General features: G+C 57.1%; 1 protein-coding gene across 2 annotated transcripts; it reads left to right on the plus strand.

The window, feature by feature from the left end:
* The first annotated feature begins 4,749 nt into the window (after positions 1–4,749).
* Positions 4,750–13,899, plus strand: DOLPP1 (dolichyldiphosphatase 1). Of its 2 annotated transcripts, XM_047070688.1 has the most exons (8): positions 4,750–4,825; positions 8,283–8,383; positions 8,599–8,683; positions 8,772–8,871; positions 9,102–9,200; positions 9,753–9,881; positions 10,317–10,406; positions 12,402–13,899. In XM_047070688.1, exons 1-8 carry the CDS (start codon positions 4,750–4,752, stop codon positions 12,436–12,438), a joined length of 717 nt encoding a protein of 238 aa, XP_046926644.1. In that variant the 3' UTR covers positions 12,439–13,899. The 2 variants fall into 2 exon arrangements, with proteins under 2 accessions (XP_046926644.1, XP_046926649.1); XM_047070693.1 differs by lacking the exon at positions 9,753–9,881.
* The last annotated feature ends 3,645 nt before the right edge of the window (positions 13,900–17,544 follow it).

Here is a 17,544-nt window from a genome sequence, read left to right on the forward strand (position 1 = left end):
TGGGGGACAGCCTGGGTCCAGCTCAGGCAGCATCTAGCTAAGGTCACTTCTCTCCGGGCCCCTGTGTCCATTGTCTGTAAGACGGGTGTTGGACCAGCTGTCGGGGGCAGGGGGCAGGCTCAGGTTTAGTCATGTAGACGGCTGAGCCCGTGAGAGCCAGTGCAAAAGGCTGGAGCAGGTAGGAATGGACCAGACCTAAGCCTGCCAGATCTGTAGATGTTTCCACAGGCAGTCAGACATCGGTAGGTTATCGGAAAGATACTCTTTTTTTGTTTGTTTATTTTATTCAACGTTTTTTATTTTTTTATTTTTGGGACAGAGAGAGACAGAGCATGAACGGGGGAGGGGCAGAGAGAGAGGGAGACACAGAATCGGAAACAGGCTCCAGGCTCTGAGCCATCAGCCCAGAGCCCCACGCGGGGCTCGAACCCACGGACCGCGAGATCGTGACCTGGCTGAAGTCGGACGCTTAACCGACTGCGCCACCCAGGCGCCCCTGTTTGTTTATTTTAGAGAGAGAGCTTGTGCGAGTCGGGGAGGGGCAGAGAGCGAGGGAGAGAGAATCCCAAACAGGCTTCCATGCTGTCAGCCCAGAGCCCCACGTGGGTCTCTAACCCACGAACTGTGAGATCATGACCTGAGCTGAAATCAAGAGTCAGATGCTTAATCAACTGAGCCACCCAGGCGCCTCCCCCGCCTCTTTTTAAGTAAACTCTATGCCACACGTGAGGCTTGAGCCCACGACACCAAGATCAAGAGTCGCACGCTCTATCGACTGAGCCAGCCAGGTGCCCCGAGACCATTTATTTGTCTTTCTAACTGGCATCTTCGGGGTCCAGGAGTTCCATAGACTTTCATTGGAATGAGTTTCCTGAGGGCAGCGCCCCACTGGTCATGTTCATTCTTCATCCCTGATGTGCCCATTCCTGGTCTGGCACTGCCGGAGAACTGGGTTTCTGAAGTGAACGGATGAACCTCTAATCTAGAGGGCAGCAGCACATTTTGGGGAACCAGGCCCAGAGATGGGGAGGTTCCTAAAGGACTCTGAGCACGAACCAGTGCAGCTGGGGTACGGTGCACAGAGTTGGACTTTGTGCCTCTGAGGACTGCCCTGTGAGCTCCCTCCCAGAAGAAAGACCAGTCCTGCCTGGGACACCTGGGGACTCTGGAAGAGCCTGGGTCTCAGGACTCCCCTGAGGACTCCTCCCGGCAAGTGGGAGCAGGAAGCCAGCAGTTGGGCTCATCGGATGCAGGCTGGTTCCAAACCTGGGCCTGCCGAGCAGACAGACCTGGGTTTGAATCCTGGCTCTGACACACTAGCCCGGTGACCTGGCCAATGGGCGCTGGGGGGTGACACTCAAGAGCCTCACTGTCCTCAGCTATAAACTGGGCGCATTCAGAGCTGCTTTGCAGGCTGTAGTGAAGTTAGTGCAAGTGACCAAGAGTGGAGCACCTCCCGGTTTGTTGGGAGCGATACCGGGGGCCTCACTGGTCCACCCCTCAGCCCAGGGAGGAGGCAGGTGGCTCCTGCAGCCTCCCAGGAGCCTCCCTGCAGCGTGCACATCCACACTGCCCAGCCTCTCGTCCACATGGCAGCTGGACCCACCATCTCTGCCGTCTCTGGGACCCTGCCACGACTCCCGCGCATGTCTCCATCAGAAATGCGTCCTCTGGCGCGGCAAAGATATGCACAAGGATGTTCTGAGCAGCACTACTCATAACTCCCCAAACCTGACCCCCCCCAAAATGTCCATCGAGAGTCGAATGGAAAATAAACTGTGGGGTGTTCACACCATGGAATGCCGCTCGGCAAGAGTGAACAAATCATAACTAGAGGCTACAGCATGGATACATCTCACCAATGCAATGCTAGTGAAGGAAGCCCCCTGCAAAAAGTACCTACTGTAGGATCCTGCTTATAGAAAGTACAAAATTCAGGGGTGCCTGGGTGGCTCAGTCGGTTAAGTGTCCAACTTCGGCTCGGGTCATGATCTCGCAGTCCCTGGTTTCGAGCCCCGTGTCGGGCTCTGTGCCCACAGCTCAGAGCCTGGAGCCTGCTTCAGATTCTGTCTCCCTCTCTCTCTGCCCCTCCCCCGCTCAGTCTCTGTCTCTCTGTCTCTCTCTCAAAAATAAACATTAAAAAATTAAAAAAAAAAACCCACAAAATTCAGACCAACCTAATGTATGGTGTCACCCTGGAGTGACTAGACAGGGTGTCAGGGTCTCCCAGAGCGCTGGTTCTTGATCTGCGGGCTGCTTACACAAATATGCTTAGTTTATGGGACTTCATCAAGCTGTACACGTTCAATTCTCGGAATCTCCTATATGAATGTTACATTGTATTAAAAAAACTTTTTTAATGTTTATGTTTTTGAGAGAGAGAGCCTGAGCATGGGGGGAGGGGGACAGAGAGAGAGAGAGAGAGAGACACAGAATCTGAAGCAGGCTCCAGGCTCTGAGCTGTCAGCACAGAGCCTGATGTGGGGCTCGAACCCACAAACCTCAAGATCATGACCTGAGCTGAAGTCGGACACACAACCGACTGATTCATGCAAGCACCCCTCATTTTTTAAATTTTTTTAAGAAGCAAAGCCCAATCAAATAACCAGCCCATCCTTCAGAGCTCTCTTCTGTCCTCACCATCGGTGGTAATCTTTAGAGTTTTAGGTGGCCACGCCCCTGCCCGTCCCCCTCCCCCAGCACCTGCCCCCTCCCTCTCTTTTGCCCATTCCATCCAGCCACACTGTGGGGTCAGGACAGTTGCTTATACTGTTCCCTCTGCCAGGAAAATCCCACTCTGGACAACTCCCTCTCAATTTAGAGTTCCTCATCTTTGTCACTTCCTCCAGAACACTCTCCCTGAGGCAAGAGGACTCTGGAGTCAGATAGGTCTGGGTTTCAGGGGCTTTGCGTCTTTAGGCCTATTTGCTCATCAGTGAAATGGCTGCCAACCAGGGAGGGGCAAAGCAGCCAGGCTTGGGATGGCTGTCCTGCGCCAGAGAATTATTCTGGGAAACTCACAGCTCACTCCTCACACCTCCTGCTTCTCACAGGCTAATAATGGCAGTGCCTGAGGGAGTGGAGGGCAGGTGACAGGGAGATGGGGCCAGCTGACCCAGACAAACTCAGGCTGGGCCGTATGGGAGCTGAGTACAGTTGAGAGCATCTGTGGGCCCTCATGGCTTGCTGGTGGGTGGAGTCACCATCCTGTCTGGACTCAGCCCACCTCAGCTCATGGTTGTGGCTCACATGGTTGTGGCAGACTGAGCCCCTCTGGTCGGTGGAACCCTCAGCTTTATTCTTGTCACAAGGTCTTATGCTATTTATCAAGCATTTCTTCTAGCACTGGTCTGGGCCAGGCTCAAATCCGTAACAGGCCCTGTCTTCAAGTTGCCCAGGCTTCTCCACGTGTGGCTAGACATACTTATATCAGGGCCCCCAGAGTACATAGGAATGCAGACTCCAAGACTCCGGCCCAGGAGTCTGGATCAACCCAGGCCCCAGTGGGACCCAGAAATCTGCATTTCTACAAGCTGATCTTGGTTCTGCATGAAGTCAGAGAATCATTACTTCCTGGAAGACAGACAAGACCAATAATGGTCCAGTGTGGTCAGTGCTGAGGGAGAAGAGGGGTTGCGACTGTGAACCCAGTGTGGGCCTCTCACCTGGCCACGGAATCTTCTAAGTGAGAACAGACACCTGAGCCAGACTTGGCTAGGCAAAGTGGGGCAGAAGGGGTGATGCTTTCCAGGTAGCAGAACAGCCTGTACTAAGGCCAGAAGACAAGAAGGGCCGGGCATCTTGCTTGGCCTGAGTAATTCAATCTAACCGAAGAGACCGTGGGGACAGGAGACGGAAAGGTGGGTGGCAAGGTGTGGCTGTTTACGCAGTGCCTTGTGGCCATTGAGAGGAATGTTTCCGGGAAACTAAGCTGTAGGTGGAAAACCGGCCTCTTGTTTAAAATGCTCTCAAGATGCCTAAAGCAAAATAAACGTAACTGAATCAAAGCATCTTTACTAATGGAATGAAAGAAAGGAGTCTTTCTCAACTTCACTTACACATCCTCGCCGAGCATCAGTTAAGCTTCCGTTCTGCAAAGCATTTAGGGCGCGGAGTGTGCGCCCCGCCCCCGCGGGTCCCCTCCTCCACCCCACACACTTTTAACAGAAGTGCCGCCGGCCAGTAAACAGAGAAAAAGAAGTCCCTTCTGGGTTTTTGGCCTCAGTTTACTCATAAGCAAAAGTGGTTCGGCTCTGACCCCAACGTGCCGAGGCTCCTTCCCCGCTTCGAGTACGTCTTCTTACGGGAGCCCAGCGCCCGCCAAACTCGGCCGGGCTTGGGGTGCAGGGGAAGCCTCTGCAGACAAACCAAAGCTCCCACCAAAGTTCAACACGCCCCCCAAGCTAGAGCCTGATTGGCCCGCCCTGCTCACATCGTGAGCCCGCTTCACTTTATGATTGGCTGTTCTCCTTTCTGTTGTGTGCTGGAACCCTCCTCTTCTCTGATTGGCCAAGCTCCTACCTGTGCTCGCCCTGGATTGGACGCCGGCTCGGTCGGCTCGCATGCTCCGGGGCCCGGCTCTCTGATTCGCCACTCGGGTCAGCCTCAGGGCCGGCACGCTAAATGGCTGCGCCGGTACCTGTATCGGCCTCCGATTGGGCACGCGGCGCCTCCCCGGCGTGATAGGTCAGGACCACCGCCCCCCTGGCTCCCCATTGGCTGCTCGGCGAAGCCCGGTCTCCGGGTAAGATGGCAGCGGACGGACAGTGCTCGCTCCCCGCTTCATGGCGGCCGGTGACCCTCACCCACGTCGAATATCCTACAGGTAAAAGGCGGTCCCGCCTTGCAGGACGCCTTCCTGGGGCCGGGTCATCAGCCCCGGGCGCTCCGGCCGGCGCGAGCCCGCGGAGGGGGCGCCGGGGGACCGAGGTGGGAACTGTCAAATAGTGAGCCATGGAGGGGTTCGGCCGGCGCGCGCGCCGCGCAGGCGCAGTGGTGCGGCGATGAGCTGGGCGAAATTGTGAGCGGCTCGCTCGCGCACTCTGCGGCTGCGCCGTCGGGCCGCTCCCCCGGGTCCCGGGACGTGGGTGGGCTGTAATGGGGCTGGGGTCCGCGTGAGGGGGGGAAGGCTGACTGGCCTGGACTTGGGTCCTTCTTCCCTGCCCTCCCTGGAATCAGAGAAGCCAGACTCCCTCGTCTGCGTGCAGGGAATGCCTGTTTCCTTCAAACAGCGCTTTGGGGCTGCAAAAAGCTCCCCATTGCTGGGAGTGTGCAAACCGAGGCCGGGAAGCTTTTCGTTGTTTGAGTACTTGTGCCACGCCCTGAGCAGGGCCCTGCTCCGCGACAGAGGGAACCGGAGGAGGGGACAGGCGGCCCCTGGGATCTGATTTCTGGAGTTTCCCAATCAGATGCATCTCTAGAAGTGCAGTGTTTTCCAGCCGAGAGGTCCTTTAGCGACCGTTCTGGAGGCTAGTAGAGCGGTGTAGAGCTTGGGCCTTAGGATCAGAGATATCTGGGCTCAAGTTCGGGCTGAGGCTTGGTGCAAGTGACTTCGCCTCTCTGTGCCTCAGTCAGTTCATCTCTAAAGTGGGACTGATCACAGTGCGTTCCTTCTAGTGGCGATGTGAGAAACAACACGAGGTGTGAGAAATGCTGAGTGCCATGGCTGGGACACAATGAGCATTCAGCGTGGAACTGCAGTTAATATTGTCTTCCCAGGACCCTCAGGCCCAACCCACCCTCCCTGGGTAGGATGATTGGGTGTTGGGTGAGGCTGGGCGCCCCTCATGGAGCCCTGATTTGCCCCAGGACGGGGGTGGGGTGGGGGGGGGGTCTACTCACCCTGCTCTCTGGTGCAGAGATGTAAGAACCTGACCCTGCTGAGGGCCCCAGGGCTGGATGCCAGGGAACTTTGACCCTAAGTATGCTGGGTTATACTGGGGGCAGGGCAGCCCTGCCAGGCACTGGACTCTACCTGCCCACCCACCCACCCACCATTTATGCCCACCATTCATTCAGCTGGTATTTGCTGAGCACCTCCTGGGTGCTAGGCCCTGAGCTAGCTCTGCGTTTAGAACGATGAACAGGCCCATATGCCCCCTGCACTATATGGACTGTGAAGAAAACCCACTTTACATGAGGGAAACTGAGGCCTGGAGAGGGGAAGGAACTTGCCTAAGCCTTAGTACCTTCATTATTTCCCCTCTGTGGCCTCTGATTAGCTTCTCTGCTCACAAATGAGAAGAAGGAACGTGGTGTTCATGAGCAGCATGACACAGGCTGTGATGAGGGACCCTTTGCAGGGACTGTGGGTGTCTGGAGGAGGGACCTGGGTGAGTCTGGGGGCCTCCTCTGAGGTCTAGTCCTCTGCTGACTCCTCTGTAGCCCCTTTCGTGCCCTCATCACACTGATCCTTGCTTCCTTCACCCCTTCTCTACTCGTTTAGCATCAGTTTTGAACCTAGTTAAGGGCCAGATGCTGTACTGGGCTTGGGGGATTGAGCAGGGTGTAGAGACCCCGTCCTGCTCTCCTGGAGCCTACCGTGTGGAGGGAGAAACACTGGCCCCATATCTATACTAACGAGTGCATCATAAGCGATGCCCTGGTTACAGATTCCCCCACAGACTTAGAGCTCTGCAATGGCAGGAACGTCTCTCTCTCTCTCCTTTTTTTTTTTTTTTTTTTTTTGCAGCTGTGGTGGGTACTTAATTTATGTTGCATTAACCCAGGCAGCATCTTGATTGGGGGAGCCTGTGTGTGCAAAGGTCCAGAAGTGGGACAGGGCCGGGATCATTCAGGGAACTAGAGTTCTGTCCTGGGAACTGTGGCAGAGGTGGGAGGACTTCAGGGCCTGATGAGCTGAGCTGAGATGGGGTTCATCCCAAGGGCAGAGGGAACCATGGAGGGGCTTAGATCAGAGTGGTGAGGCCAAAGTCTCTACAGCACCTGCGGGAGGGTCCAAGGGTAGCATCGGCTGTGGGACGGGCCAGGCATCAGCTGGGTAGCCAAGAGACCCACAGTCTCAGAGCTGGAAGGGACCAGGCCATCAGGTAGATGAGGGAGGAGACAAAGGCCTAGAAAAGGGGAGGGCCTCACCCAGTGTCACCTAGTGGGCTTGGGGCAGCACTAGCCTTTGACCCAGGTTGCTGGCCTATCCCCCACCCCCATGCCAGTTCCAAGCCAGTCCTACCGTGGATAGATGTGAGTGAGGCCAGGTGTGGGAGCATCTCTCTTCCACCTGGACTCTGAGCTCAGCCCTGCGTGGGCACCTTCCTGCTGCCTGTGTGAAGCCAGGCTGGTGGTGTGGACCATTTCCCATGCTGGGTTCTCCCAACATGGAAGTGTCCGGGGTGCCAGGGGCTGAGCTGGGTGTCTCACAGGCCTGGCCGCATCAAAGCTCACACAGCTGTAAGATGTGGGTACTAATATCCCCTTTTCACTGCCACAGGAACTGCTCCGTGAGCCATGCATGCCCTTTGACCCCAGAGTAGCCACGCAGCATCCAATCTCTGATGGTGAGGGCAGCCTTTGGACTCACTGTCAGCTCTGCCATTAACCAAAGGGGAAAGCGGCTCTTGTCTCTTGGTTTCAGTGTCCTCAGCTCTCAAAAGGGTTCCTGATCCTTGCGTGGCCTCCTTTCCAGGCCCGTTAGCAGGGTGAAAAGCGGGTAGGAGGTGCCAGTTTTTTGCCAGTGGAGAGGCTGCCATATTGGGCAAAGCAGCCTCGCCCCCCCTCTCCTCACTTGGGCCCTGTCGGGAGCCTGCAGGGTCCAGAGACGATCAGGTTCCCCTGGAGGCCCAGGACGAGGCTGGCACAGCCCCAGCCCGGCACTGTGTTCCAGAGGCCCTTGTATGCCTGCCGGGCAGCCTTGGGATACGGGGCCTGGTCTCTTAGCTCAGACCCGGCTGGGTTCAAATTCCTGCTTTGGGTGATAGGTTTACTACCTGGACCAGGCCCGAGGCTAGGATTTTAGTCCAGACCTCATCGCTTTCTCACTGTGTGACTCCAGGCTGAAGTCACGCAACCCATATGGGTTCATCCACAGAATGGGGCCAGTGAAGCACCTGCTTTAAACTATGCATATTAGGGCTTGTGCCCATGACTGAGTTGGTATGGTACCCTGGTTGACTGAGGCGTCCATGGCTGCCTGGTCCTGCCCTCTGGGCCCTCCTGGGGCCTCCTTTCTGGCTCAGACCTCACTTGACTTGCTGGGTGCTGGCCCCTTTTCTGACTACTGTGCGTGGCTCATCCTGTTCTCCCTGTCTGCCCGCCCCCCCCCCCAGGTGATCTCTCTGGCCACCTCCTTGCCTACCTGAGCCTCAGCCCTGTATTTGTCATTGTTGGTTTTGTGACCCTCATCATATTCAAGCGGGAACTGCACACGGTGAGTGAGTCCGGCCCTGCCCAGCCGTCCGCTGCCCCCACGCCAGGGAGGAGGGGCTCTGCACCGTTTAATCCCAGCTACTTTGCTTTCCCTGCCTTCGCCTTCTGGGTTGTTTACTGGTTGGGCTGGGAGGCTCAATCAGATGCCACAGTCTCTGGGCCTGGGTGGTGGCTAGTAGGCACAGAGGCCCAGCTGACCACATATCTTCCTGGCAGATCTCATTCCTCGGGGGCCTGGCACTGAACGAGGGGGTCAACTGGCTGATCAAACACGTCATCCAGGAGCCACGGCCCTGTGGAGGTAGGGCCTGGGCCGTGGGGTCTGGGGGTGCCCAGGTCAGGATGCTACCGCGACGCCCACATCCTTCCATCCTGCTCTGTTCTCCCAGGCCCCCACGAGGCAGTGGGCACCAAGTACGGGATGCCCTCCAGCCATTCCCAGTTCATGTGGTTCTTCTCCGTCTATTCCTTCCTTTTCCTGTATTTAAGGTAAGCTTCTGCTCTGGCCGGGGTGGCCTTGAACTGGCCCAGGCTGGGCTCTGCCAGGAACTCACTCTCGGCCCTTCGGACACACTTGGGGCTTGGCCTCTGCCAGGGGTGGGAGGAGCTGCCACCAAGGAAGAGATGTCCAAGCAGTATTTGGAGGGGGCCGGGGGCTGTTTGGGAGGCCTGGGCTCCAGGCTGTGGGCTGAGGCCACCTGATGGGCCTGTTTTCCTAGAATGCACCAAACAAACAACGCCAGGTTCCTGGACTTGCTGTGGAGGCACGTGCTCTCCCTGGGTCTTCTCACCGCGGCCTTTCTAGTCTCCTATAGCAGGTATGGAGGGAGGGAGAGCCCCTACCACCACCCCCCCCACCCCGCCCACTGGGATCTGGCTGGATTTGTGGTCCCTGTTGGACCTCCGTGTGGACCGGAGTCCCACAGCCTGTAGAGCAGCGTTGGGAAGGGGGTCCCAGGCCCCTTGTTTTAAAGGGCTAGGACTCCGGCTCCCCCTTCTAGCCCAGTCCATGCTCTCTCCTCTGGGCTGAGCCCAAGGTCCTGGGGACACCTGCACACATCAGCCATCTGTTCCCAGTGTCCCAGAGGAGCTTCTTGGAGACAAACTCAGAGCTGAAGGCTGAACAGAAGGCAGATCCCAGCCGAACCAGCCCTTCAGTTCTGTGGTGGGGGGAGCAGCCATTGGGGTCCAACCCCCTGCCTCCTTCTGGAAATAGCTTGGAGGCTGCGTAGTCACAGGAGTCTGTCCCATCTGCATGCGTCCCTGCCGTGTGCACGCATAGGTCCCTGGGAAGCCGGCACTCGGGCTGGGAGATCGTGCAGGCCTGTGGCCGGCTGGCTTTCATGAACTTCCCTCTGTCCTTGGCCCAGGGTCTACCTGCTGTATCACACCTGGAGCCAGGTGCTCTATGGGGGCGTTGCTGGGAGCCTCATGGCCATCGCCTGGTTCGTCTTCACCCAGGAGGTCCTCACCCCGCTGTTCCCTAGGATAGCAGCCTGGTAACTGCCTCCTGGCCTTGTGGCTGCCCCACCCGCCTCTGCCCCCAGCCTCGGGCCCCCTGGGAGGGCCCTAGCATCCCTGAGTCTGGTGGGCATGGGCTGCAGGCCCTGCTTGCCTGGCATCCTCCTCCCCCAGGGGTTTTCTCAAGCCCTGAAGCCAGGGTACCATTTTCTGTCCTCAACTAGGCTCTCAAGGACTTAGGAAGCAGCCTGAGGCCTGCTGGGCTATGCACACCGTGGGGCAGTGCCTCTGCCTGAGTGTCACACTGGCGACATGTCTGGGTCTCTCAGCAGCTGGGTCACAGGCCAGGCAAAGGCTCTCTGAGCAGTGGGGGAGGGTGCATCACCAGCCCCAGGCACTGGCGGGGGAGTCTGGTTTGGTGATAGGCTCACGTCCTGATGTGGTCCTGGCTTTCCGGGTGTCTGTCTCTCCAGGCCTATCTCTGAGTTCTTCCTCATCCGAGACACGAGCCTCATTCCCAACGTACTCTGGTTTGAGTACACGGTAACCCGGGCAGAAGCCAGGTGAGTCAGGGGACAGCAGTCACTGGGTCCTGACTCAGTGGGGCCCCCTGTTTTGGAGGGCTCCCCAATAGCCAGGCACTTGCCTGAGCACTTTTCTTGTACTACCTCATTGAACCTCCCTTGGGGCCCACTTTACGGAGGAGAAACGGAGGCTCAAAGGAAGAGAGGAGGAGTCACTTGACTGGGGATTTGCAGATGGTGGATGGGGGAGCTTGGCAAGAAACCCAGGCTGTCCGGCCCAGAGCTGTGCTTGTAGTCTCCGCAGTTCAGAACCAGACAGCTGGGCAGCCGAGATTCTCAGGGTTGCCGAATGCGGATGCCCCTGGGGGTCATTTAGTCCAGACACTTTCCTACAGATGGGTAAACCGAGGCTTAGGAAGTTAGGGGCTGCCCGTGGATGCATAGCAAGTGGGAGCAAAGCTGGGCCCTGGAGCCTCCTGACTCGACTGTCCTTCTCCGCTCACCCCAAATCCTGGGTGGGGTGTCAGCTGGGCTGAGGAACGCCTGGTTTCTCCCCAGGCTCAGAAGGGAAGCTGAGGTGAGGCCAGGCTCCAGAGTAAGCCTGGGAGGTTTCCTGGGGGATGCTGGCGAGAGGAGCCCGGGGACAGGCCGGGGCAGGGTGTTGCGGCATCCGAGAAATCTGTCTGGTGCATCGTGGTCCAAATTATCCTAATGAGCTTAAGGGTAAAGTCCTGGATCCGTGAGGAAAGGGGATTTGAGGGGGTTAGGGCAGGCAATCCCCTTATTGGTGGAAGGGCCCCTCCTGGCCCAGCCCCACCCCACCTGGCTGGCCGCCACCTGCCTTCATCAACCAAAATTTCCATGTGCGCCTGCCCTGTGCCGGGCTGTTGGGTAGCACAGCGAGCGAGATGGTCACGGCAAGCAGGGGGGACAGGAGGAATGAAGCACCTGTGTGATCGGTGCCCTGGGCCTGAGAGCCCGTGACAAGATCCTGAGGGAACAGCACCCGAAAAGCTTCTGAGGCAGGATGACACTTGGTGAGTCTTCCAAATAGACAGAGGCCGATGGGGCTGGAGCTCAGGGAATGAGGGGACAGGGACAGGGGATGAGCCTGGGGCCACGTCATGCAGGATCTGTCTGGTGGGCATGGTTCGTCTTCTGAATTAAAAAAAAAATTTTTTTTAACTTTAATTTTGAGAGACTGTGAGCAGCGGAGGGGAGTGTGAGAGGGAGAGAGAGAGAGAGAGAGGGACAGAGGCTCGGAAGTGGGCACTGTGTTGACAGCAGCGAGCCTCATGCGGGTCTTGTACTCACAAACCGCGAGATCATGACCTGAGCCAAAGTCGGACGCTCAACTGACTGAGCCACCCAGGCGCCCCCATTTTCTGAAAGTTATGTGGGACTCTAGTCAAGCCCATTCATTCTCCTTTCTGAGCCTCAATGAGCCCCGTTAGAAGATGGGGGACGCTATCCCTGCTTCCCTCAGGTGGCTGGGCCCATCATGGATATAGTCCTTCCTCCAACCAAATAACTCAAGTCCCCTGTATAACGTCCATCGGTCCTTCTGTCTTTGCTTACGCGCTTCCAGGTGGAGAACTCGCTATCTTTTGTCTGTTTCAGTTGTTGATAACAGAGCCCTGCTTGTGCTGGCCTATCTGTAATCCCCATAATTAGTTGGATTCCAGCCAGGTCCCTCTGGCTTCAGGTCTCTCGTCCTGGGCCCCACCTCTGCCGCAGTCTCCTGGCTCTGTTCCTGAACTCCAGAGCCGAGATGTCTGGGACACAGTCCCGGGCCAGAGACACCGATCCTCTCTAGGGTCCAAATCCCAGGTGCTAGGGCAACAGCTCTGATCGGCCCAGCTTGAGTCAATCACTGGGGCTACCGGGGTGGGCATTCACCCATTTTGATGGGACCGTGGATAGGGAGGGGACAGCTGAGGGCATGGGTCACTGAGTGCCAGGAGTCCCCTCATTTGACCCCGCCCCCCGCCCCGGAATCCTCCTCACATTTGACCCCCATCCCCCACTTTGCAGGAACAGACAACGTAAGCTGGGGACCAAACTGCAGTGACCGGTGAGTGTGGCTGGGTCCAGCCTCCAGATCTGGCCTGCATGATGCCTTGCAGGATGGACAGAATGACAGAGGGTTGAAGCAGAGACCTCTACAGACCCAAGTCACCAAGTGGAGCCTTTTTTTTCTTCTTTTAATTTTAATGAACAAGGTGGACCAAAGGGCCGAGCTGGCCCCTCAACCGGGACCCTGGAGGGCCTGCTGCCAAGGGGCACACGGCCAGAGACCCTCGCTGTGCTGCTGCCAGCCCCTGGTCAGGCGGAAAGCGCCCTCGGCATGGGCACCGGGGTGTGGCGTAGAGAGGAGGAGGGCTTGCACCCCTGGTCGCAGGGCCAGGAAATCCAGGTGGCGTGAAAAATACACACTATTTATTTTTTGGTTTTGTCAAAGGCAGATGGGCTTTTGGGGACGGGGCGGGAAGGGCCCATCTGCTCTGCCCTGGATGCCCTGCACACAGAGGAGGGGCTGAGGTCAGCCTCCCTGGGGCCCTTTGCCCTGGGCCCAGGGGACAGACCGCCGCTCCCTGGGCCTGAGAGGTGGCCTGGGGGCCCAGGAGGAGACGAGCACCCCCCCACGCCCTCCGTGCCACCAATGCCATTCCAGAACTTCGTTCAGTGTTTCCTTGTCTGGGGGGCAGGGCCCAGAGAGAGCGCGCATCTGGCGGCTGCTATCATTGTTCTCTACCCCATATCAACCCTGCACCACAAGGGCTTTCTCCGGTCCCCTGTCCCCAAGACAATGGTCCCCTTCTGACAAAAGAGCCTGCACATGTGGGTGAGCAAACCCAGGCTGTTTACAGCTCTTTTTTTGTCCTGCCATCTAGTAGCAGTTAGTTTTCATCTCCACCCCAACAAAGGGCAGAGGAACCAGGAGCCGGGTGAGGGGAGTGGAGCCGTGGGTGCGTGATGTCCCTGTCCTTCCCTTTCCTTCCTTTCCTTCCATGTGCTCTGAACGTTCCCTTGTCCTTTCTGATGCCCTCCCGAGAGCCTGGGCACCTGCTCGGGTGCCCTTAAGCCTGTGTCTGGGGTGTGGGTGCCCAGATCCCCACTGTCCAGCATGGAACCCAATCTCTGAAGTCTGACTCTCAAATGGAGTTGTGGAGAAGAGATGCTTCCAGACTCTTTGGAAGTTTCGAGAATTGAACCAAGCTGCTCGGGAGCTGTGTTCTACACCCCCCACCCCACCCTTTTTTCTTTGTGGAGGTTCCTAATCTGCTGCTGAAGCACAATATTCCGGTGCTTTCTTTTCTCATTTGGTAAAGACAGTGTCCAAAAGCCATTCCGGATGCCAGGACCAGGGGCCTATTTCTGGGGAAGGTTGGTCAGTCCCCACGTTTTCCTCCCCTTCCCTTCTTACTTTTATTTTTTACTTTTTGCCTGAGACAAGCCAAGTGTGAGGTGGTTTAAGAAAAAAATCAATGAAATTGTTTACTATTGTTTTAAAATAAAATCTTGAACTCTGGCGGCCTGAGCACACGAACTCATGAGAGAAAGCTGGGGGTGCCTTTGGGGACATGTGACCCTGAGGGGCAAGGCTATGGCAAACACCATAAAATCATAAGCTCTCCAAGACCTCTAGTCCCTCCCAGCCCCCGAACGTGGGGTCGGAACCGCCTCTGTGACATTCCCCACCAGTGTCTGAGGAGACCTCGCAGTCAGCTGTTCAGTTACAAGTCTCCCCATTTCTTAGTCCTGCTCTGCCCCGCTGTGTGGTCCTGGCTGGCTCTGGCCCTGCTCCCAGGCCCGTTTCCCCTCTGTGTGACAGCCCTTGAGGACTGGGCATGGGTGCCCTTCCTAAGCCTCTGCCACCTCCACTCTAGTTAATCTGTTTTTCTTGAGCGCGAGGATGGGTGAGCATCTTGCTTTGCAAGAACTAACTGCGAACTGAGCCAGATGTTTGCGGAGGCCCTTGTGGGAGTGAGCTGGGTACAAGTCCAACTCAAGGGCTGGCCCCAGGCAGTCAGTCTAGTCCTTCCTTGGTCCACAAAGCAGAGGTGCCATAGGGCTGCACTAGACACCCTCGGGGTCAGGGTGAACCAGAACTGTGTGTCCTCACAGGAGCTTGGAGGCTGGGGCCAGTTCCCTGTTGAGTGCACAGAACCTTGACGTTCAGTTACGGTGACCTCACCCCAGGTGCGCAGCAGGAGCGAACAAATCTCTGGAGGAACCTTCACCCCAGATTTGAGTTACTTATGTAAACAGTTTTGTATTCGTGGTGCACAAGATACAGAGCGAGGTGGCCACGTACAAAAGGAAGCGGCATCGTGACCGAGAGCCCGCGGAAAGCAGGCAATGGAGGCAGACCCGTACAGACCAGAATGGTACCGGCACGGTCAGCCACAGGCTGAATCGTTTTTACCGTTTTAAGGAAATAAAAGACAAACTTGAAAATATCTGTAGGGAACAGGAAACTAAAGTGAGATCTGACAGACTTTAAAACGAAATTTTAAAAACATTTAAAAAAGGGCGCCTGGCTGGCTCCGTCGGTTGAGCGTCCGACTTCGGCTCAGGTTATGATCCTGCGGTCGGTGGGTTCGAGCCCTGCATTCGGCTCTGTGCTGACAGCTCGGAGGCTGGAGCCTGCTTCGGATTCTGTGTCTCCCTCTCCCTGCCCTTCCCCCACTTGTGTTCTGTCTGTCTCTCTCTCTCAAAAATGAATAAACATCTGGGTTCCCTGAGTCCCAGGTGGACTCACTGCCCTCACCCCCCTTGACAGCCCTCCCCATGACCCCCCTCTGCCTACCATCCCCATCTTCGGGCAGCCCTGCTCCTCCCTGTCCCCTGCAGTCCGGTCCCCAAGCCTCGCCGACTCTACTTTATAAGCATGTTTGAAATGTCGGCCTTCCCCCACTGGCCAGGCCCCCCCGCCCCCCCCCGGAGGCAGTGAAGCCTCCCCGTACGGTTCCCCCACCCCCAGCCCAACCGGGCCCCCTTCAACGCATTCCTCAGCACCTTCCTAAAACACCCTCCTCTGTCTCGGGAGAAAGCCGGGTGTTTAGCCTGGCCCCCGGATGGGGCCTCAGGTGGTCCTGCCGTCACCTCACCTGCCAGACTCCTGTCCCTGCACTTTCCCAGTGAAGAGAGCCCAAATCAAGTTCGTGCCAACGTGGACAAACTTTTAGGGGATGGATCTAGGTAAAAAAATCGAGTAACATTCAGTCATTCATTGTCTTGCATGTTCAAATTTAATGACGTATCGCACAAAATATAGAGCTGCTCTTTTGCACTCGTATTTTGCGAAAACAAACGAACCACAAAAAACCCACCACCACCCGCAAAACCGAGTTCGTCATCTGTGTCATTGGCCTCGGGGTCTGCGGGCTCCCGGGGGCCCACAGTGCTGTGGGTCTGCTGGCGAAGAGCACGATGGTGTCCCCAGAACTTGTTTCCCAAGATGCAAGTGCCTCTTGGTGTAACATCCCAACAGGTGGATTTAAAAACTCGATCCTGTAGGGGTGGGCGATCTCCCCAACACTTACCTCCCCAAATGTCCAGAGGCCTTTAGAATACTTGCCTGTCCCCCATCTAACACTCGTAGAGGGTGAGGTCACAGGTCACGCCCTCAGCAATAATGACTGAATCTTCACAGTTTCTTTGCCTTTCCTCATCTCCCCCCGCCCCCCACCAACCAGTTCCGCTAGGGGACCTTCATGCATTCCCCATGACACTGCTCGGGGTTGTCTTTGCTAAACATGTCTTCCCCAACTGGTACTTTTTGGCTCTAGAAAATGGAATGAGCCTCTGTAGCATGAGGCCTGTGACCACTCAAGTGCAAGGGGACACCCTCACTCCTGAAGGATCTAGCTTTTTGGGGAACAAGGTCTTGCCTCATATTCAGACTCATGCAGTTCTTAGCACTTGAGCCTCTGGAGTCCTGGGCATCTGTCCAGGCACTGTCCTTGGCTTGGATCCCTCTCCCTGCTCTTCTGCTGCCCCAGGCTGGGTTGGGTGTGGGCCCCCTGCCGCCGCCATGCGGGTTATCCAGTAATCGCTCAACTCCTGCTGCGGGACCTGCTCCTGAGAGTCCCAGGAGCCCTCAGAGGGAGGAGCACCACCTCCATTGTATAGACGAGGACACCCAGGCACAGGGAGGCCAAGGGTCAGCCTAAGCGCCCCAGCGGCAGAGCAAAGGCTGTGTGCTGTGGAATTCTCTCGAAGGTCTTCCTGCTCAAGGCCCCGAGAGGGCACTACCGTTCGCCTTCCCTTGGCATTACCCTGCCCTGCTGGCCCTGGGGTCCTGAGGAGTGGCCAAGCCCTGGGCCATACCCCCTCCCATTATCTGGGCCCTACCTCTGGCTCCCGTGGACTTTGGGTAAAGGGACAGGAGTCCCTCTCCTAGCCTCGGAGAGAAGAGGACACGTAGTCCCCAGCCTCGTGGGGCTGTGAGGAGGCTCAGTCAGGCCTGACAGTCCCCAGTGCCTGGCATAGGTTAGTTCCACTTGATCAGTGCCTTGGTCCAGTTGGCACCTTCCTGTGCCCCCCAGGCTGGGGCCCTCTGTCTTCCTCCATCACCAGCTTATGGGCCCGGGTCTGGGCTGGTTTCCAGCCATGGCCTCCTCCTTTCTCCACCCACTGTCCTGGGTTGTCTGACTGGGTGTGGTGTTGGGGCTGGGTGCTTGGCTACAGGGGCTCCTCTGGAAATCTCTGCCCTGCCATTTAGCGGTCTGGTGACCTTAACCTCCCTGAGCTTCAGTTTCCTTATCTGAAAAATGGAGAAAACCACAGGACCCACCGTCCTGTGACTGTCACAAGTCAGCCAGTTCACCTCATCCACAGGCTCAGTGGCCTTTCCCACCCTCACCCCCTTGGCATCCTGCTCTTAGGGTTTCGCCCCCGCCTTCCTTAGGGCCAGCATCCCTCGGAGAGAGAGAGAGACGTCTCTCCACAAACAGCCTATTTGATTTGGGGAGGACACCCTGGCCCTGCTAGGCATGGGAGGGCGGGGGCACATACAGGGCTCTGATCGGCTAGCTGCATGACCTAGTCTGGTGGCCCCTGGCAGCACCTGGGGCTGGGCTGGGCTGAGCAAGGCTGCTTGGCCACACTGTTGTTGGTTCGTGGGGGTGGCGGCCTTGAGTGTGAGCTACGCACCAACACAGCAGAGGCT

The sequence above is a fragment of the Lynx rufus genome, unplaced genomic scaffold, assembly GCF_022079265.1.
Source record: "Lynx rufus isolate CCGP_SWC_20201006 ecotype Redwood Valley unplaced genomic scaffold, mLynRuf1.p SCAF_10, whole genome shotgun sequence".
Lineage (NCBI taxonomy): Eukaryota > Metazoa > Chordata > Mammalia > Carnivora > Felidae > Lynx > Lynx rufus.

Coding starts and splice junctions, on each gene's coding strand:
- DOLPP1 (XM_047070688.1), top strand. CDS start 4,750: ATGGCAGCGGACGGACAGTGCTCGCTCCCCGCTTCATGGCGGCCGGTG. Junction 4,826..8,282: donor CCACGTCGAATATCCTACAG/GTAAAAGGCGGT, acceptor CCCCCCCCCCAG/GTGATCTCTCTGGCCACCTC. Junction 8,684..8,771: donor GGAGCCACGGCCCTGTGGAG/GTAGGGCCTGGG, acceptor CTGTTCTCCCAG/GCCCCCACGAGGCAGTGGGC.